This window comes from Nomascus leucogenys, chromosome 17 (assembly GCF_006542625.1).
Source record: "Nomascus leucogenys isolate Asia chromosome 17, Asia_NLE_v1, whole genome shotgun sequence".
NCBI lineage: Eukaryota > Metazoa > Chordata > Mammalia > Primates > Hylobatidae > Nomascus > Nomascus leucogenys.
The window spans coordinates 1,284,248-1,305,951 of record NC_044397.1 but is presented as its reverse complement, the minus strand read 5'-3'; the positions used below and the strand labels follow the sequence as shown (position 1 = coordinate 1,305,951).

General features: G+C 49.1%; 1 protein-coding gene across 1 annotated transcript in view; it reads left to right on the top strand.

Annotated features, from left to right (window-relative positions):
• Window positions 1–21,704, top strand: part of MDGA1 (MAM domain containing glycosylphosphatidylinositol anchor 1) — a 64,843-nt gene that overhangs the window by 23,220 nt on the left and 19,919 nt on the right. The window contains exons 2-6 of the mRNA XM_030796220.1: window positions 10,317–10,456; window positions 15,991–16,165; window positions 18,527–18,723; window positions 19,487–19,619; window positions 19,876–20,145. Coding sequence (XP_030652080.1) covers window positions 10,317–10,456; window positions 15,991–16,165; window positions 18,527–18,723; window positions 19,487–19,619; window positions 19,876–20,145 — 915 coding nt within the window. The remainder of the gene's footprint in view (window positions 1–10,316; window positions 10,457–15,990; window positions 16,166–18,526; window positions 18,724–19,486; window positions 19,620–19,875; window positions 20,146–21,704) is intronic.

Here is a 21,704-nt window from a genome sequence, read left to right as displayed (position 1 = left end):
TAGTTTTCATCAGGAGACCTAAAAGTCCTCATTAAAGGGCTTTCCTGGTGGCCTGTCCAGACACCCTCTAGTTCTATAAGTGGGTGTGCAGATTAGACTTCCATTGATAGACAGTGAAGATTCTGTGAGCGTCATTTGCCACTTTCAATACCTGTGTGCCTTCCAATGAGAGCAGGATGTGGGCGCAGTGGTGCTGAACATCCCCAGGGAATGGGACATAATGGACCAGCCGCCACTTGCAGCGGAGGAGAGTTGTAAGGGCGCCAGCCTCTCTCAGAAGCTCCAGGCGCCACAGTGGCAGGCTCTGCAAATGGAACAAGGCCCTGCAAACTGTAGCAGGCTTGCATCTGACTATGAAAGCAGAGCTTGTTTTTGCATTCAATTGTGGTGGTGGGGTGGCGGCCTGCACACTGATCCTTTCAGCTGTGGCTGGTCGCTGTATTCAGAGACAGCGCCCTTGTACCCGGAGGTCAGAGACACATGCACTCTGGTTAGGGAGAGATTTTTGCAGCCAAAGGGAAGGTTGGCTGAATATGGGTTTGGTTTTGATGAGCAAGAAAGGCTTTGTGTCGGGGAACAGGCTTTAATATGGTTTGCAGCAGGGAGAGGGCAGAGGTTCTTTGCCCAGAAGGGCTGTGCCTCATTTGGCTCTGTGTCCCAGCACTGAGGGCAGGAGATTTCACATAATATGGTGCTCAGAAAATGTTACAGAGCCAATTAATGAATCAATGGCAAATTAAAAGGTGATTGTGTATGCCCTTTGAGGGACTGGGAGGACAGGGAGCGAGAGGGAGGATGGGAAGGTAATGGCCTCGAACATGAGTCTAATGACCGGAGAGAGAATGACCAGAACTGGATGGGCCAAAAGTCTGTTGCTGCTTTCCCTCAAGATGCTCTGTGTTCGGGCAAGGCTGGAGGAGATGGTGTGAGTGGGTTTGGGTTGTTTCAAGTCGGCTTTCCTAGCACAGAACTGGAGCCTCCCCCAGCCTCAGAGCACCTCTGAGAAGTCACCTGGTCCCCCCCACCGGCTGGTGGTGAACAGAGGACAGGCTCCAGCCAGCTCTGCAGAGAGCGGGGCTGTGGTAAGGGCAGAGCAACCCCCGATGCAGTGAGCACAGAAGGGCAGGGCTAATTTTCCCAAGAGGCCCACGCTCGATGGTTCACAGTCTGCAGAGAGGCTCGGAACATCATCCCTGGCAGAAGGAGGCCCAGGCGGAGCAGGCCGGGCGCCTGCCCAGGAAAGCCTCCTCCCAGGCCCCTGACCGCCATTCTCTGAGCAGCTAATTAAAAGAGAAAAGCCTGTTAATATTTCAGCATTATTAACTCCACTAAATTATTAAGTGTCCATTTGCATTACATGCATAAAAGGATCAATAAACACGTGCGTACCAGGATCTGGGAGGGCGAGAGGTGTCACAGCGAGGGAGGGACGGTTTCTGAGAATGCTGCACAGCATCGGTCCCGCCAGGAACGTGGAGACTCCGTCCTGAGCTGTGAGCTCTGCACTGGGCTAGGCACTTGGGAAGTGGAAATGCATGGCGGTTAGCATGAAAGACGGAGAGTCAGACAGACTCCAGACCAATGCGGTGTCCTCGGGTAACTTATATAACCTCGCTGAACCTCAGCTTCCTCATCTGAAAACTCCGAACCATAATAGGCTTGTTAGGAGCAATAACTACGATAAAGGATATAAAGCACTCAATATATTGCTGGCAGAGTAAATGTCAATAAAGGGCAGCTATTGCAGTTAATGTTATATGATGGGGATGGGGGTGGGGGGAGACCTGAGACAGCACTAGTCTCTAGTTCACAGCAATCCCTCCCTGCTCCCTCTCTGCCTCTCAGTAGGCCTTTATAGGCATCGTTCTTATTCAGCTTTTCTAGCTATTCGCTTCCCTAGCGCAGAGCCTGAGTGCAATAGCTCCCTTTTACCTCAGAATCAAGTTTAGCACCTCTTACTGATAAGGGCTTGTTGAATGACTGTCTGATGGAAGCCAGGACCAGAACTCAGATCCCAATTCTGTACCACTCCATCCAGAACACTCAGTGACGCTTCTGGGAGGTGGCTGGGGTGGTGGCACCTGCTCTGTCATCTGTGGGCAGATAGAACCAACTCTGGGCAGGGAATTTTGCAGCCCCTCCTTCTCCTTTTGTCTCCTTGCCGCTTCCTCACCCTGTTCTTTGGTCGTTTCCCAGCCTGCAGACTCCCTGAAGGAGCCAGAAGCAGGAAGAGGGCAACAGTCCTCTTCATTGATTATTGGCTGAGTTTTTGTTTTTTGATAGGGGTCTTGCTCTGTCGCCCAGGCTGGAGTGCAGTGGTGCAATCATGGCTCACTGCAGCCTCAATCTCCTGGGCTCAAGCAATCCTCCCTCTTAGCTAGGATTACAGGCACGTGGCACCATGCCCAGCTCATTAAAAAAATTTCTTTTTTAGAGATGGGGTCTTGCTATGATGCCCAGGCTGGTCTTGAACCCCTAGCCTCAGGCAATCCTCCTACCTCAGCTTCCCAAAATGTTGGGATTACAAGCATGAGGCACTGTGTCCAGCCTGAAGGAACTTTTTTTTTTTCTTTTTTTTAGATGGAGTCTCACTCTGTCACCCAGGCTGGAGTGCAGTGATATGATCTCAGCTCACTGCAATCTCCACCTCCTGAGCTCAAGCATTCTCCCACCTCAGCCTCCCGAGTAACTGGGAACACAGGTGTGCACCACCATGCTGGCTAAGTTTTTATATTTTTGGTAGAGATGGGGTTTCACCATGTTGCCCAGGCTGGTCTCGAACTCCTGAGCTCAAGCAATCCTCCTACCTTGGCCTCCCAAAGTGCTGGGATTACAGGCCTGAAGGTGCTTTTAATCAAGGTTTTCTGTTTGTCTTGCTGTCTGTCTTGTTTGGCCCTCACCCTAGTGTTGTATCCATGTGCATTTGATAGCACCCCTACCTGTGGCTATAGCTGCTGGGCATGGATTCTCTTATGGCGGATGGGGGTCTTTGATGAAATTCCCCCATTCCAGTGAGAATTCTCTTTGGATCCTTAGTTGGCAGGTTGGAGTTTGTCTTAGTCTGGCTCCCTGAGAGTTTGTGGCTCCCTCACTGGGCCTACTGGGTGCTGGAAGCCCCCACCCATGCCTATACATTTTGGGTGTATGTTTTTTGGGGCGGAAAAGAGTAAGCTGATAGGCCAGCAGCATTCTGCCTTGGCTGTGCTCATTAGGATGCTGCCCCAGGGGTGACATGTCTCAGGCCACTTGGCTGTTCTCAACTAAGGGGCTGGGGAGGGGCATGTTAACCCCTCAGCTGTCAGTTTTGTATTAAGCTTTTCTCCACTAGTTTTACCAAACATTGCTGTCTCTCAGGATGTTGAGGTGCTCTGCGAAGAAGACGGCTTATGGCCAAATACATTGAGGAAGCACTGAGTTAAACCAAGTTACACGGATGTGTTTACTGCAGGACTTTTCAGAGCCTTTAATAATATAGTTTGTGTGCTAAGTCTTTCTCAGAGAGAGTGAGAAAAAGAACATGCAGCGTCCTTACTTGACAGTGAAAATCGTCTGTGATGGACTATCGGTGAACACTCCGTGGCACGCAGGTTGGCAGAGGCTGTTTTCCTTTTCCGTGGGGTTTTGTTGATAGAAATCAGGAGAGTAAAATAGGAAAGTCTCATAGACCAGAGGCAAGGAAGCACACTTGGTTCTGAAATCCCGTTCAGTTTTCTATCCGCTAATATAGTGTCAAGCAAAGATGATCAAATCCAGCCATGCCTCTGAAATTCCTGGGGACAGTGAACAGAGTCCCAGGTTAGCAGGCGGAAGGCCTGGGTTTGAGTCTCGGCTGTGCTGCCGTCTCAGCGAGTGACTTGGACAAGACGTTTCCTCTTCCAGGCATTGGTCTCCTTCTCTGCCAATGGGGCTAAATATGACTTTCCCTTTCTGCTTTGCAGAACTGAGGCAAGGAGCTTGGAAATATACAGTGGACCCCAGGAAGGTACCAACCCTCATCATCTGTGACAGAGAAGGCAGGGTCCTTACATGCAAACGGCTTGCAGGCTGCAGGGGACGTGAATTCTTGAGAGGAGTGCAGGATCATTTAGAGAATAATAATGCTGGCTGACATTTTTAGATTGCATACTGCATACCAGGCACTGTTTTAAACACTTTACATGAGTTTCCTTATTTATTCCTCACAACAACCCCGTTTTGCAAATGAGAAAACTAAGGCTTAAGTAACTTGCTGAAAGCCACACAGCCAAGTGCACTAGTACCATGAGAAGGGGGATGCTGAGGGAAGGGCTCCAGCCCTTCCCACTTTCCATCCCCTCTGAAGCCCTGCACAGCCCTCAGCATGAATTTGGAACATATTCATGAAACATCCCTACCCGTTTAATGTCTGCTTTGAGCATTTCCACCCCTGGGCTGCATGTGTAGGGGTGCACAGCAGGTGGTCCCCTTTCTCTATCTCTGGCTCCTATTTCATCATCTTGGGAGCTGTCATTTATGGAGACAGCACATACTATTTGGCCAGGTGTTTTACATATATTGCATTAGCCCCTCACTACCAGCCCTGGGAGAAGGCATCATTGTTCTTATTTTATAAATGAAGAGGCTGAGTCTCAGAGAGGTTAAGTAATTTGCCCAGCATCACACAGCATCACCCAGCTAGTGGGTAGCAGAGCCAGGAATGGGCCCCAGATTGTGGGACTCCAAAGCTGTGCTCTTTCCATCTCTCTAAAGCAGACCTTTCCTCTCCCCATGGTTCCTTATCACATCTCCCTGTTTTCAAGTCATCACAGCATTTACCACACTCTGAAACCACCCTGTCCATTTCTGTTTCCTTTTTTGCTATCCATCTCCCCAGCAATGCTCTTTGAGAGCCATCCCTTGTTTGCTTTTCATGACAGTATCTCCAGTGCCCAGCACAGTGCCTGGCCCAGAAGCATTTATTGTTCGACAGACTGAATGAAAGGATCATGTCATGGTGTATCTTGAAACAGCCCTGCCCGGTTGCCTTCCGAATCAGGAGATGCTGCTGCAGGCAGTGCCTTCCTAGGGTGTGTGGAGCTGGATGGAGGCTGAGGTTCAGCGGGGCAGGGACCCTTTGGGGTTCAGGGTCAGAAACATGGTTCTGGCCATTCCAAGGGTGACCTGAGCCAATGGGAGGGTGACTCACGTTAAAGAAACTCAGTGGGGGGTGATGCGCAAATTGAAAGGCCAAGGCCAAGGGGGACTAGGTAATGTACTACTGGTGAGGACTCATTTCAGAAGGAAAACTGTACCTGGAACCAAATCAGCAACGGGAAGTGGCTCATCAAGTAAGAGTGAGAATAAAGGGAGTTGGGTAACTATAATAGTAAATGGATTATCCTGGATAATCTCAATGGTTAATATCCTAGGACGGTGGATGCTGTTTTCTAAAAACTGAGGTGTAATTTAGAAGGTATAATATGGTGAAGTCCAAAGCAGATACCTTGATGTGTTTTTATTTGTGTATCCAGACACTGTGCAACCACCACTCAGATCAAAATGTCCAACATTTCCATCTCACCAGATGGGATCTCTTCTCCCCCAAGAAAGTTCTCTTGGCTGGGTGCAGTGGCTCACGTCTGTAATCCTAGCACTTTGAGAGGCCGAGGAGGGTGGATCACGAGGTCAGGAGTTCGAGACCAGCCTGGCCAACACAGTGAAAACCCGTCTCTACTAAAAATATTAAAATTACCTGGGCGTGGCGGCGGACACCTGTAATCCCAGCTACTCGGGAGGCTGAGGCAGGAGAATTGCTTGAACCCGGGAGGCAGAGGTTGCAGTGAGCTGAGATTGTGCCACTGCACTCCAGCCTGGGCAACAGAGCTAGACTCTGTCTCAAAAAAGAAAGAAAGAAAAGAAAGAAAGAAATAAAGAGAAAGAGAGAGAGAAAGAGAGAAAAAGTTAGTTCTCTTGTGCCCTTCCCAGCAAATAATCTCCTGCCCCACCCAAGGGCAATCAGTGTTAGGCCTCTGTTACCCTAAGATTAGTTTTTCCAGTTTTAAGTTTTGAATAAATGAAATCACACACTATTCTTTTTTTTCCTGTCTTTAGCATTACAATTCACTGTATGTTTGTGTCTGGGTTCTTTCACTCAAATTGCGCCTGTGAGATTCAACAGTGTCATGTCTATCTATAGTTCACCTTTTTCACTTACGGGGAATATTCCTTTGTGTGAAGATACCAGAACTTATTTACTCATAGAATTCTTGATGGATGACATATAGGTTGTTCTTGTTTTTAGCGATTGCGAATAAAGCCGCTGTGAATATCTTTGTACTTATGGTTTGGTTGCCATAAGTACTCATTTCTACTGGGTACATACCCAGGAGTGGAATTGCTACATCATGGGGTATACACCTGTTTACCTTTAGTAGGTACTGCCCAAATTTCTTCCACAGTGGTTCTTTTAGAATTGGGTGTCTTAATACTTAAGGTCATCAAAGGGAGCTGGATCACCTTTTTTTTTTTTTTTTTTTAGGCAGAATCTCACTCTGTTGCCTGGGCTGGAATGCAGTGGCATGATCATAGCTCATTGCAGCCTTGAATTCTTGGGCTCAAATGATCCTTCTGCCTCAGCTTCCTGAATAGCTGAGACTGCAGGCACACACCCCCATGCCCGGCTAATTTTTGCAGTTTTTGTAGAGACAGAGCCTCACTATGTTGCCCAGGCTGGTCTAGAAGTCCTGGGCTCAAGTGATCCTCCCACCTCAGCCTCTCAAAGTGCTGGGATTGTAAGTGAGTCACCACACCTGGCCAGGAGCTGGATAATCTTAACAGTGTCATCTTTGACATCCACTCATGGCCCCATCTCCAGTGGGGAAATACACCTGTCAGGTGACCAGAGGCCCTATGTCTGCTGATCAGGCTCCATCTTCCCTGGCCTGTGCTAGCTGTGCTCTAAGAAAGTCCAGCTCTCCAGCTCTTTTTCAGTATTCCTTATCTGTCACCAAAGCTTCTGTCATTACAATACTGCCTTGCTACAGGCAAGCCACAGTGTCCAAGATTACAGCTTATCTTCCATTGGAGCCTGTTAAATCGATGTCTTCCTTGTTGAGAGGCACCCCAGGCCTCTTGGTCTTATCAGCAACCAGCATGCACATCATCTTTTGGTGGGTTGTTTCTTGATGAGATTTCCTGAGGACTTTGGCCACAGATGGCTATCTCTTTTACGTATGGTGAAAGATGTTCGTGCATTTTTATTGCATGAGGTGACGGTTTTGGGCCCAGTTCCCAGATTCTAGAGTGCATCTTATATAGGGACCATGTGCTGATTACAAAATTCATAGAAAGTGTGAGTTGAAAAAGACCTCAGAAGTCATCTAATCTACCCTTCCTATGGGTAGGGAAACTGAGGCCCAAGGTGGTGAATTGGCTTGCCCAAGGCGTACATTGCTTGTCTCCTGACAGCCAGGTTCATTCCTCTGTGGCAGCCAGGCAGGCAGGATGGTCACCTGGACACTCAGACTCTGGGTTGGTGGCAGCTACCACTGTTTACCAAACCCGCTACTGTTTGCAGAGACCCTCATGATTAAACATAGCCTGTGACACTCCCAGTTGCTGACCAAGTTTATCGACCTGCTGCTGGGCTACCTCTGTGGACTCTACCTCTGTGATTAGTTCATGTCTGTCCCATCAGTGTTGGGGGAGGCCCTACTTGCAGCATCTGTAAAACACATCATGACTCAACTAAGCATTTTTCATTTATCCTGTGTTATCATCACATCTACTATTGTGAGTTCTTAGGGTTAGTAGTGTTCTCTTCATTTTAGGGATGAGAAAACTAATGTCCAAAGATCACTAGAGGTTTACCCTGTGTAATATAATTTGGGACTCTGCCCTGTCAACTAGCATAGAGCCTCCCTGTTCCCTGAGGCCTGGTTCAAAAGCTACCTTTTCCATGGAACCTTCTGTGGCTCTTCCTCCAGAAGTTGGTGATGCCTGTTTTCTGACATCCCAGGGCCTTCTACATCTCTCTTATGTCCCCCAGCAACTTCACCATGGGACATCTTTATAAATCCATTCGTTCAACGTTCACTGAGCACCTGCTATGTTCAAGGCCTCGTGCCGGGGATCCCAAGATAAAGCTCAAGGTCTGGTAGGCAGAAAGACAAGAATCCTGAATTTGACAGAAACACAGGCCTGCTACTTTATTGTTGCACTGGTGGAGGGATGCATACTCTAGACACATAAAGAAGGAAGGCGCCTGTCAGTAATGGGACGTTTCCTGGAGGAAGTTGTACATTTTCTGTACAGGCTTTATCTTCTTATTTATCTTCTTACTTCTGTTAACTGAAGAATCATGAGACTTATAAATTTAGAGAAAACAGCTTTATTTATTTCTTTTTTTTTTTTGAGAAGGAATGTCCCTCTGTGGCCCAGGCTGAAGTGCAGTGGCTTGATCTCTGCTCACTGCAACTTCCACCTCCCAGGTTCAAGCAATTCTCCTGCCTCAGCTTCCTGAGTAGCTGGGATTACAGGTACGCACCACCATGCCCGGCTAATTTTTTTTTTTTTTTGTATTTTTAGTAAAGACGGGGTTTCAGCATGTTGATCGGGCTGGTCTCGAACTCCTGACCTCATGATCCACCCGCCTCGGCCTCCCAAAGTGCTGGGATTACAGGCGTGAGCCACTGCGCCCAGCCGAGAGCTTTATTTCTTATAGAGGATTGCGTCCTATGGGGTGGCCATCCTAACAGGCTGGGAAGCATAGCCTCTGGCAGAGACTGAAAGCAGTCACTTTGAAGGAGGAAAGGTGAGACAGGAATTTCTGCTGAACAGGTGGGCCAGGTATATGTTTTCAACAGGTTATGGGAGGAGCTACGAATATCCACAAAGGGGGAATGCACACATGCATAGTAAGCAAACGTGCATGTTACATGCGTCTCATGTTCACTTTGGGGTGCAGACAACGTTTAAATGCACCACAATCTGGCCTATGTGTCAAAAGGTGACACAGAAGACACAAAGGCACTTAGTGGGCAGCCTCTCTCAACTGGCCAGAACCAGTCGATGGTGGGAGAAAGCTACTGAAATCAGTCTCTTGTCTGATCAAAGGTGTAGTTATGGCTGGTGGAACAGGAGGCCAGTTAGTCGGTGTCTGGCAGTAGATGGTCTGCAATTGTTTCAATATTGCTTATCTCCAGGCCAGGGCTTGTTTAGCTGCTAGAGAAAACAGAAAGCCTTGTGGCAGCTAGAACATAGCTTATTCTTTAAGTGCAGGAGGTGTGACTTACCCTGGGCCTCGCATGGCCTTAGGTCCTGTTTGTGATTTGATATCTCTTAGCCACAGAGTCGGTTCCATCACTCTTATGATTTCTATTTTAACACCCCTGTGCCCCTCTTTAGAGCAAGGGCATCACTTGTACCTCCTTGTGTTCCTCATGCCCAGTATCAGGTCTTCTACCTTCACTCTCTCCCTTCTCAGCTATGAGCAGAACCTGTGGAGTTAGGGTCTTTTCGTCTTCCTAGAGTTTAAGCACTGGGGGGCTGGGACCTGGTTTGCCTTTAGGACAACAGGGCTAGACAATGAGGCAGGGGTTGTGACCTTGGCAAGTTCAGTCACTTCCCACTGGGCCCATCCAGCCATATCCTAGCTTTGGTCCCCTAGCCTGGGCCACAGCCCAGCCCTGGGCACTGTGAGAGAGGTCAGGGAGGAGCCACAGCCTTTTGCCAGCTCCCAGGCCCCAACTTCTGTGAGCATTTCTGTCCCTTGGAGAAGAAGCTGGACACAGGCTCGGAGAGCAATGAAAAAACAAGGCCTTCGGGGAGGGCAGTGTGCAGCCAGGTGTGTGTGTGTGTGTGTGTGTGTGTGTATTGTGGGGGAGAGGGGGTCATCTCCTAGGCATTTCTGGCCAAGGCAGCTCTCTTGGCTAAAGGCAATTCCTTGGGGAAGGTGAGCACCCTGAGCTGTCAGCAGCTGGGGATGGATGCACCTGTCACCTTGGGGAGTGGGAGGGGTGCCGACGGCATCCACCGCCAAGACTGCTAAAATGGTGATGCTAACTGAGTGACGACCAGTCTGTACAGATGACAAAGCCCCTTCACACAATCAGCCCACTGAAAAGCACAGCTCTCTTGCAAGGGGTTGGGGAACTGTCCCTTTCCTGAGTTCCTGGCTGTCCTGGTTCTGGCCTAGAGGTCCTGGGAGGATTCTTTCCTGGGCTCAGTGGGGCCAGGCCTCTGAGGAATGGCCTGGGGAGATCTGGGCTGACCTCTCCCAGACACACTCAGGAGGGAGCCCCGGACTTCTTCTGGCCTTGGCGCCTCTTCTCCAAACCTTCTCCATCCTCTCCTGCCAGCTCCAGCCCAGGCGCAGATCGTGCATGCGGGCCAGGCGTGTGTGGTGAAAGAGGACAACATCAGCGAGCGTGTCTACACCATCCGGGAGGGGGACACCCTCATGCTGCAGTGCCTTGTAACAGGGCACCCTCGACCCCAGGTAAGGCCCCCAGCCTAGCCTTGCTCAGGCCCCTCTTACCCTCACCTTGCCTGGGCTCAGCACTTACGAAGAGGCAGCAGGAGATGAGGACTCACTATGCACCGCAGCATGGAGGCAGAGGACAGGAGACGGGGGCTGGGGAAATGGCTGGAAAATTAACTCTGTGGGGAAGGGCTGGAGGCTATGGGCTCATTCACCTGAAAACATGGACGGCTGAGGGGAGAAATGGACTGCCGGTTGTTCAGTTCCACTCCATTCCATGGATCTGTTGAACAGACACATCCTTAGATGCACCTTCTGATGTGTCTGTGGGCAGACCATGTCCTAGGCACGGTGCCAGGCACTTTCTCCAGTGTTTTCCCTTTGGAACCTCACAGCTGTGCAGTGAGGAAGGCATTAGTGACCCCCTTTTGCAGCTGAGGAATTTGCGACTCAGCGAGGTTGGGTAAACTCCCGAGCGCACGCAGCTCTTGTGAGGATGGAAGCAGACATTGAATCCAGAACCAGTGTCCTCTTAGCTTACTCTGCTTCCTTCCAGCATGTCCATCTTTGAGTTGGGAACTCCAGGAGTGGCAAGCAGCATACCAAACGTGCTCTCTATCTACTTCAGGCATCTGGCAGGCAAGCTTCACACCCTTGAGGTTCAAAGATCCAAAGCAATTAGAAAGAAACAGAAAATAAGAATCTGGGAATGCCAGATGAATTTTATCACAGACGAAGTGTATGGCTCAGGCAGGAAGCACTGGCCCGTGATCACTGAGAGCTGAGGGGAGGGTGTAGGGAGGAGGTGGGCTGAAGGGATGGGAGGAATTTGCTGGTGAGCTGCTGTGACCTTTAATAGCAACAGAAAGGGTGACAATTGGATGCTAGAAAGGACAGTGAAATACAAAATTCTTTTTTCTGGATCATTTTGGGAACATAGATGGCTTTAGTAGGTCTGGCCTTGAGACAGGCAGATGGACAAAAAACTATGATCGCTGCTGCTCCTTCTCAAAGGCGTGTTTTAGAAGGGAAAACAATGCCGCTCCAGTAGGTCGATGTCTGTGTCAGGTGTCATCATTAAAGGATGGATGGTCCTCCCTAAAAGCCAGTGAGGCCGCTGGGTCATTTCTCCCTAACGCTGCACTGGCCATCTGTGTGTCCCCTTGGGTGTCCCTGTATGGGTCATGTGTGGTTGTGGCTATGTGTATGTGTACCTGGGTTTCTATTTCCATCAGTGGTTTCATTCGTTCTACCACCCAGGCGCAAACCCTTGGGCTCATATTTGACCTTGCATCTTCTCATTCCTCACATCTAGCCAGACTCTGAGGCCTTCCTTGTTTTCTTTTCTTTTTCTTTTTTTTTTTTTTTTTGAGATGGGGTCTCACTTTGTTGCCCAGGCTGAGTGCAGTGGCGTGATCACAGCTTACTGTAGCCTCGACCTCCTGTGCTCAAGTGATCCACCCACCTCATCTGACCAAGTAGCTGAGACCACAGGTGTGTGCCACCATGCTTGGATCATTTTTAATTTTTTTTGTAGATACAGGGTGTCCCTATGTTACCCAGGCTGGTCCTGAATTCCTGGCTTCAAGCATTTCTCCTGCTTCAGCCTCCCTAAGTGCTGAGATTACAGATATGAACCAATGTACCAGCACGCCTTTCTTTTTATGTCTCTTGCATGGGTCTTCTCCTCTGTTTTCTTCATTACCCCTCTGGGTCAACCTGTCAGTCCTGTCACTTGAACCATTGCAGTAGACTCTAAAGTGACCTCCCAATCTCTCACCTCACCCCTCCTCCCATCTATTTTTTTTTTTTTTTTTTTGAGACAGGGTCTTGCTGTGTCACCCAGGCTGGAGTGTAGTTGTGCAATAAGGCTCACCGCAGCCTTGACCTTCTGGGCTCAAGCAATCCTTCCCCCTCAGCCTCCCAAGTACCTGGGACTACAGGCATGCGCCTCCATGCCCAGATAATTTTTTTTTTCAGAGACAGGGTATCACCATGTTGCCCATGCTGGTCTTGACCTCCTGGGCTCAAGGAATCCTCCTGCCTCAGCCTCTCAAAGTGCGGGGATTACGGGCATGAGCCACTGCACCCGGCCCCCTTCAATCCGTTCCTGCACTTTGCTACCAGAATGATAACCCCTGTTGTGCTACATCATATCACTCCCGTGCTCAGAGATGTTCAATGGCTCCCCTTCATTTACCAGATTCGTTCAAGCTCTTAGGGATGGAATGGAAGACCTTCTACAATCTGGCCCCCACCTGCCTCTCTTGTCTGATCTCCCACTGCCACCCTCCTCACACCCTGTGCTCCAGTCAGACTTGCTTCCCCATCATCCCCAAGTACAATCTGTTCATTCCTGCTTTAGCCAAAGTTGCTTGCCTCTCCTAAAATGCCTTCAGCTTTTTTGCTTGTTTCATTATAAGAAATATTTATTGAGCACCTGCTACATGCCAAGCAAAGTTATGGGTCCTAAAGATGCCCCTATGGTTTCTGTTCTCATGGAGCATCCAGACTACTAGAGAAACAAGGGAAATACCATCTCATGGCCCACTTAGTGGTCAAGATGGGGGACTGGGGGAACATGGAGTGCCTCACTCCAAACAAGCTGTGAGAAGGAGGGATATCTGGGGGCCAGAAATGCAGACAGAATCTACAGTGATGGCAGGTAGCAGAAGTTGAGGAGCCTAGCCCATGAAGAGACCGGCACTGCATACACACTGTACTGACAGTTGTATTAACACACACATAAGGGGTATGCATTGAGGCTACAGGTCCATCCATGGCTGGGAGCTGGAATTGAACTCTACCTAAAGCTGGAGACTCAACAAGAGTGGCATCATCTATGAATGAGGACCAGAAGATCTCTGTCCCACAGCCCACAGTCACTGCAGGGAACAGACTCTCCTTCAGAGTGTGGATATAAATGCAGCCACCTATGAGATAGCATAACCCTAAACCTGTCTGTATTTTGCAATATCCAAATAGTGAGGAAACCCTAACCTGAGAAACCAACATAAAAATGTCTTGGACATATGAACCCATGGTCTTGGGTATAGGCAACCACCTATACCCAAGTAGTGAATGAGAAACAGGACCATAAAGGTCCAAGTAGGACTTCTATGGAAGATAATCCCACTGAGTACAAACCCATGGAGTAAAATTTTAACGTATTAAAAAATACAGTGCCAGAAGAGTCAGTCCATAGACCCAACAAGGTGAATAATTCACAACTGAGGAACTAGAGAAAATAGAGCAATTTGAAAGGATCTTCAAAATTAAAAAAATTTAAATATTGGAAGAGATAATGGAAGGAATAGAATCCATAAGACAGGAGATTATAAAACCTGATCAGTTAGGTACAGAAATTAGCAAACAGAAATCCTAGAAATAAAAATAATATAGTCTTTAAAAATGTTGGCCTCAGTACCCTAGAGATAGCTAAAGAAAAAATTAGTGAATTGGATAATAGATCTGAGGAAATCAGCCATGCATTTCCAGTGGAGTCCAGGGAAGACAAAGAGACAGGAGATGTGAAAAAGAAGTTGAGAGACATGGAGGATAGAATGAGAAGCTACAACATAAATTTAGGCATTCCAGAAGGAATGAATAGAAAAAGAGAGGAGGCAATATTTAAAGAGATGAAGGGCCAGGTGCAGTGGCTCACACCTGTAATCCTAGCACTTTGGGAGACCAAGGTGGGAGGACTGCTTCAGGCCAGGAGTTCAAGACCAGCCTGGGCAACATAGTGAGACCCTAGCTCTACCAAAAAAAAAAAAAATTAGCCAGGTGTGGTGGCACACACCTGTAGTCCTAGCTACTTGGGAGGCTGTGGCAGGAGGATCCTTGAGCCCAAGAGTACCACTGCACTCCAGCCTGGGTGACAGAGCAAGACCTCATCTCTAGTGATTAAAAAAAGAGAGAGAGAGAGAGAGAGAGAGATAAAGACTGAGAATTTTGCAGAATTGAAAAAAGGTAGGAACTCTCAGATGCATAAAGCATACCAAGGCTTGAGCAGTATGTAAACAAACTCCATCTAGACAAAATGTTTTATGTAAACATAAAACATCAAGTACAAAAGGATCAAATGTTTTCATGTCCCTATTATCTCTCCAAAGCACTCTCTGATCTGGTATGTCTTGCCTGAAACTGCCTCTACCTTTTCCCAGGTTTTGTAACCTCTAGCTCCATGGGAGTAGAGTCAAATGCGGGCAGGGGATGACAGCAGCAACACTGTGGTCCTGGGTGGTCCCTCCCTGCATGAGAAAGGTTGCCCTCTCACCCCTTCTCCCCAGCCTTGCTTTTCTGGCCTCTGGCCTGGCCTGTTCACCAGGATCAGGCTCCCTGCCCTGTCTGTAGTAAGCAAGCCTCCCTACTTAAAGACTGAAGTCCCTACCCACTGCCCCTACCTCTACCCCACTCCTTAGACTTAATTATCTTTAACTGATCTGTTTTTCTTAAAACTCTGGCACCTTGAGTAGTAGGCTCAGATTTCTCATGCAATCCTTGATATTTTTCTATAATCTAAGATTATATTAATAATAATAGAAATTTGTTGAGTGACTAATGTATACCAGACACCACACATAGGGGATTTATACACTTTCCTTGTAAACCTCATAATAATCTTGCAGAGTGGGTATCATGGTGTATTAGTCATGTATTACTGCATAACAAATACTCCAAAACTTACGGGCTTCAAACAACATGTACTGTCTCACAGTTCCTGTGGGACAGGAACCCCGGGAGCAGCTTAGCTGGCTGGCTGTGGCTCAGGGTTTCTCACAAGGCTGCAATCCAGCTGTCAGCCAGGGGTGCAGTCATTGGAGGATGACGGAGACTGGAAGATCTACTTCCAAGCTAACTCACGCTGCTGTTGGCCTGAGGCTTCAATTCCTCCCCAAGTGAGCCCCTCCATTGGGCTGCTCAGGACCTGATAGCTGGTTTTCCCTGGAATGACTGACCAAGATGGAAATCAGTCTTTTGTTTTGTTTTGTTTTTGTTTTGAAACAGTCTTACTCTGTTGCCCAGGCTGGAGTGCAGTGACCTGATCTCGGCTCACTGCAACCCCCACCTCCCGGGTTCAAGCGATTCTCCTGCCTCAGCTTCCTGAGTAGCTGGGACTACAGGCGCGCACCATCACGCCCGGCTAATTTTTGTATTTTTAGTAGAGTCGCGGTTTCACCATGTTGGCCAGGCTGGTCTCGAACTCCTGAGCTCAGGCGATCCGTCTGCTTGGCCTCCTGAAGTGCTGGGATTAGTGGCGTGAGCCACCGCGCCCGGCGGAATCCATGCTCTTAACCACAGCACTGCGTTGCCCCATTTAAAGCCTCTTCCCTCTGATCCCAGATTCCCCAGCTCTTGACTCCGTGGCATCCTACCCCGTCTGTGCATTCCCACGAGTCTGTCTGGGTTCGTTTCCTAGGCCTGCGTGTGCCCCACGTGCGCTTGTGAAAAAGTATGGGAGAAACGGGTGTCATTGCGGGGCACTCAGCGCTGAGGCCCCCACCCCATGTGAGTCTGACAGTCTGACTCTGCCCCGCCCGGCGGCCCAGGTACGGTGGACCAAGACGGCAGGTAGCGCGTCGGACAAGTTCCAGGAGACATCGGTGTTCAACGAGACGCTGCGCATCGAGCGTATTGCACGCACGCAGGGTGGCCGCTACTACTGCAAGGCTGAGAATGGCGTGGGGGTGCCGGCCATCAAGTCCATCCGCGTGGACGTGCAGTGTGAGTTGAGGCCCCCTTCTCTCCCCGGGCCCTGACAGCCCAGCCCGGGCCAGAGGGCGCCCCAGGGATGAGGTGAGGTGGGGAAGTGGGGATGGGATGGGATGGAGAAGCTGACCTCGGTAGAGGAGCCTAAGAGGTACCGGCCGGTGTGTATCACCCTCTACCATTTACACCTTCGCACCTGTAACCCCATATGAACCTTGCAACATACCTGTGAGTTGAGCAGGGCGGGCAGGATGGGTTGACTGACATCCCTTCTACAGATGAGAAAACTGAGGTCCCGTGTGATTTGCCCACAGGCATGGAGCGGGGTAGCCTCAGATCTGAGATGAGGAGACAGATCTCTTCCCCATTGTCCACTGCCCTTCCCACAGTACCTCATGTCTCTGCTTTTGTCCTGCCGCAGCTCTAAGATTTCCCTCCTTACTACATTACATATAGGACCAAGCCCCACTCCCCGAGTCCTTGCTGCCAGCTGCATGAGAAGCCGCCAGTCCCTACCTGCTCTCCACGGGTATTCCTTTAGCCCGAGAAGCCTCTTTTCCTGAGTCATCCATCAGGCTGAGTCAGGTACCCAGAAACTGTTGGCCCAGGCCCAGGAGCCTGTCTGGCACCATTTTAAGGCTTAGAATGAACCTACCTATTAGCTATACATCCTCCCACTCCCTAAGTGGGACTCAGTAGAGTGATGAACAGTGACACCCCAGACCTCTCTTCTGTCCCTCCTCAGCCAGCCAGGGTCCTGCCAAAACCTGGAGCTGAGGGCCATTTCTTAGGTTATTGGCCCCGGAAGAGGCTGGCAGGCATAGCCTGGACCCCACCAATGCCCACCTCCTCTCATGGCCATGGTGGTGACTTCCATCCCAGTGGGCTGTGGAAGGGGCAGAATGATGGGCTGCTGGAACATTCGTTGGAGAATGTTGGAATGTGTACTGTCAGTGCCTGTGACTCACAGCCATACATTAAGATCTCTAGGGGACCCTTTAAAAAAACGGATGCCTGGGCCCTACTTCCAGAGATTCTGATGTAATTGATCAGGGGTGGGGCCAAATATCGATTCTTTCTTAAGCTTTTTAATTATTTTTTTCAATTGAGGATTAATCAATAGAGTGTACTAATCTTAAGTGCAAAGGTTAATGATTTTTTACATATGTGTGTGTGTGTAAACAACTTCCAGTTCAAGAGATAGAACATTTCCAGGACTCTAGACAGTTCCTTCATGCGCCCTCCCAGTCAATAATTCCCCCCGGAGACAATCATTGTTCTGACTTTTGACACTATCAATGAACTCTGCCAGGCATCAGTATTAAAAAGAAAATCTCCACGTAATACTCTTGTGCAAACAGGGCCAAGAACTACTAAGCTACCTTAGTTTACCGATGAGGAAACAGGCCCAGAGAGAGAAGGGACTTAGGCGGGTCACACTACAAATTGACAGCTAAACTAGGATTTGAAGAAGCAGCTGCTTCCTCCATCCCATGATGGGAGATTGCAAAGCTAGACACCCTCATGCGGGTCCCTGGGAGGCACAGCTCTGAGGACGTCTGGGAAGGCATCAAGTCCTGCCATCTTGGCCAGGTGCAGTGGCTCACACCTGTCATCCCAGCATTTCGGGACGCCGAGGCGGGAGGATCGCTTGAGCCCAGGAGTTCAAGATCAGTCTGGGCAATATGGTGAAACCCTGTCTGTAAAAAAATACAAAAATTAGCCAGGTGTGGTGGTACATGCCTGCAGTCCCAGTTATTCAGGAGATTGAGGTGGGAGGATCGATTGAGCCCACGAGGTTGAGGCTGCAGTGAGTGATGATTGCACCATTGCCCTTCAGCCTGGGTGACAGAGTGAGACTCTGTCTCAAAAAAAAAAAAAAAAAAAAAAAAGAAAAGAAAAAGAAAGAGGCTGGGCACAGTGGCTGACGCCTATAATCCCAGCACTTTGGGAGGCCGAGGTGGGCAGATCACAAGGTCAGGAGATCAAGACCATCTTGGCCAACATGGTGAAATCCCATCTCTACTAAAAATACAAAAATTAGTTGGGCATGGTGGCGTATGCCTGTAATCCCAGCTACTTGAGAGGCTGAGGCAGGATAATCGCTTGAACCAGGGAATTGGAGGTTGCAGTGAGCCAAGATTGTGCCACTGAACTCCAGCCTGGCAACAGAGCGAGACTCTGTCTCAAATAAAAGAAAAAGTCCTGTCCCCTGCCTCTAACAGGTTGGTTAAGCTTGCAGGTCTGGGAGGGCATCTGGCAATCTGGAAATGTCTGTTGAGGGTGGCTCAGCTTTTCCTAAGGGCTGCCGGGAGCCTGAGCCCCCCAACCTTGGGGTCACCCACTCCTGACTCCATGGGGGCTGTGCCCTTGCAGACCTGGATGAGCCAATGCTGACGGTGCACCAGACAGTGAGTGATGTGCGAGGCAACTTCTACCAGGAGAAGACGGTGTTCCTGCGCTGTACTGTCAACTCCAACCCGCCTGCCCGCTTCATCTGGAAGCGGGGTTCCGATACCCTGTCCCACAGCCAGGACAATGGGGTCGACATCTATGAGCCCCTCTACACTCAGGTCAGGACGGGCAGCTGGCTCACCCCACACTTTTTCTCCTGCATCCAACAGGGAGGGGGGCATGGGGCTGAGTTTTTGGGACTGCCCTGACTTCAACAATTCTGTTCTTACTTTGGAAACACACATTCTGATTGGAGTTCAGACAGCCTGAGGCAGAAAAATGACAGAAAGGCCAGGGAGCAGCAGTGAGGACAGGAGTGTCCCCGAGGCAACATGTCCTCCAGGAACATTGCTAGTTAGGAAAAGGCACCCCTAGGGCAGACAGGTCATCCCAGTCTGCTGCTGGGTGGCAGAGTATTGGGAACCTGTGGCCAGGCACAGCAGGATCTGGGGGCGAGGAGATGACTCCTCTTCCCATGGGACCTGATAGTCCCAGGAGATGGTGGTGATGCCATTCTGCCAAGGAGGGCTTTCAGCGGTGGCTGCGGGCCAGCCCCATGTTTGTGTGGGTTGTAAAAGTAAGTTCCCTTCTTACCCCTCCATTTCCCAGATTGGAGAAACCAAGGCCTGGTCCTTGCCAGTGTGTACCAGGGCAACCTCAGACCCAGAGAAGCCCATGATGAGGCACTGCCAAGGCTATGGAGAGTGTAGCATCCACCCCAGGCTCAGGAGCCCGGGGGCTAAATGGTGAGGGTGGGGGTGGGGGTGGGAAGAGAGGAATTAGACAGGCATTTGTGGTAGGCTGTGGTGCCGGGCAAATGAGTATGCGGGATCCCTGGAGACTCAAGCAGGCTCCTCACCCCAGTGGTCCACTGCTGCCCAGGGGGAGACCAAGGTCCTGAAGCTGAAGAACCTGCGGCCCCAGGACTATGCCAGCTACACCTGCCAGGTGTCTGTGCGTAACGTGTGCGGCATCCCAGACAAGGCCATCACCTTCCGGCTCACCAACACCACGGGTACAGGCGTTTTCCTCCCCATACTCCTTCCCTACCTGAGCTAACTCCCAACCAGGAGATAGTGCCCCACCCCACAGGGACTCCAGGCACATTGCCACTAATGTTTGGTCCCTCCCCTCCTCTTCCTGCTCTGTCTTCTCCCCTCTCACCTCCCCCGAGGGCTTCTCCAGCCTCTGTGGTTTTCCTAGCCCCTTACTTTCCCCAACATCCAGCCCTGCCTCACAGTCCCCTAAGACCCCACTCCTTGTCCTCTTAGCACCACCAGCCCTGAAGCTGTCTGTGAACGAAACTCTGGTGGTGAACCCTGGGGAGAATGTGACGGTGCAGTGTCTGCTGACAGGCGGTGATCCCCTCCCCCAGCTGCAGTGGTCCCATGGGCCTGGCCCACTGCCCCTGGGTGCTCTGGCCCAGGGTGGCACCCTCAGCATCCCTTCAGTGCAGGCCCGGGACTCTGGCTACTACAACTGCACAGCCACCAACAATGTGGGCAACCCTGCCAAGAAGACTGTCAACCTGCTGGTGCGATGTACGTGGCCTCAGAAGGGGTGGGAGGGGAAGTTGTGAGGTAGACAGGGTCCCTGGTCTTTGGGAGCTACCAGTGAACTAGGAAAGGGGCCTGTTTGCTTCTCCTTGGTAGGTGAGGCATACAGAGGATGTTCCACGCCCTTTGATTTCCCTGCAATTCAGCTAACTGCCAGCAGATGGCAGAAGGAATAAAATTTGTATAAAGCTTTATTGACAGTTGACAATCTACATTTCCAAATGTAACCTCAACAGTCCAAGAAGTAGGAAGGGCTAGGATTGATTACCTACTTTTTTTTTTTAAGATTGGGAAACTGAGGCTGCAAAAGCTAAATGGGGACATTCTAGGCTTCAAGAGTAATTTCCTGGCTTTCTCCCTGTACCATGGTTTCTATGTGATTAACTGAATTTAAGTGAAAATAACACACATTTCCATATGCCCTATTTGGAAATATTTATTAGGGAAGTATTTAAGTGAATCTGAAGATAATTACCAAATGTAAAAATGATACAAAACTTTGAGCACAGTCTAAAGAAGAATAAACATTTTTCTTATTAAACCTCAGCCTCAGTAATGAACTGCTCACTATGATCTTGATTTTGACACTCTGACTTAAGGAGAAAACTTTAAATTTTTCTGCTTGTGTGGCTTTAGGGATTTTTGTTTGTTTTCTTTTTTTTTTTTTTTTTAAATATATTTTGGCTACCTGAGAGCATTGATTCAAGTTGTCCTGAATATACACTCCCTGCTTGGTTTTGGTTGTTGTTTTTAAAGATCCAGGCTTGTTTCCAGCTCTTTAGCACTTGAACATAAAGTACAGCTTCTGCCGAACTCCACTGAGAGTCACTGATTACATGAACTCTCTTCATCTCTCACTGACCAGTCAGTTTCTTTCTGACTTTCCTCACAGAAAGAAACTAGCTCTCTGTGACTTTTTACTTAATCAGAGCAAGAAAGAAGGCTAAAAATTGTGACTAATGACTACTTTTTCCTTCGATGCTACTTTTCCCATCAGAAGATTATTTTTCTCCACCTGATTCCATTTGGCCTTTTAAGCCTGGGTTGGTAAGATCTCAATTTACATCAAATACTTACGGTCACCTCTTAGGGTGGCTGTAGAGCCCGCCTTTCCCAGCACGGACCTGACTTGTGCCTGTTGTGCCAGTGTCCTGTCCAGAAGGTTGGGTACCTGATTAAAAACTCGATTTAACTCTTGGCTTATTTCAAACATGACCCACATTTTTTTAAGAGGCCAGACCTTTTTCTTTCTAAATGCTGTGTTTTTATGTAATTGCAGGTAAAGTGATTGTATTGGTCTCTTATTACAAAAATTACACACACTTATTACAAAGAGTCAAACAGCACAAAAGAGTGAAATGTAAGAATTAAATTGTCAATTCTCCTCAGTTCCACTCTCTAGATAGAACCACTATTATATTCTAGTGCATGCTTCCAAATGTGTATTTTGCATATTTTAAGGTTTAAAACAATGATAAAAACAAAGCATTGTAGTGGTCAAGAGCTCAGACTCTGAGTTTGAATTCAAGATTGGCTACTTTTTT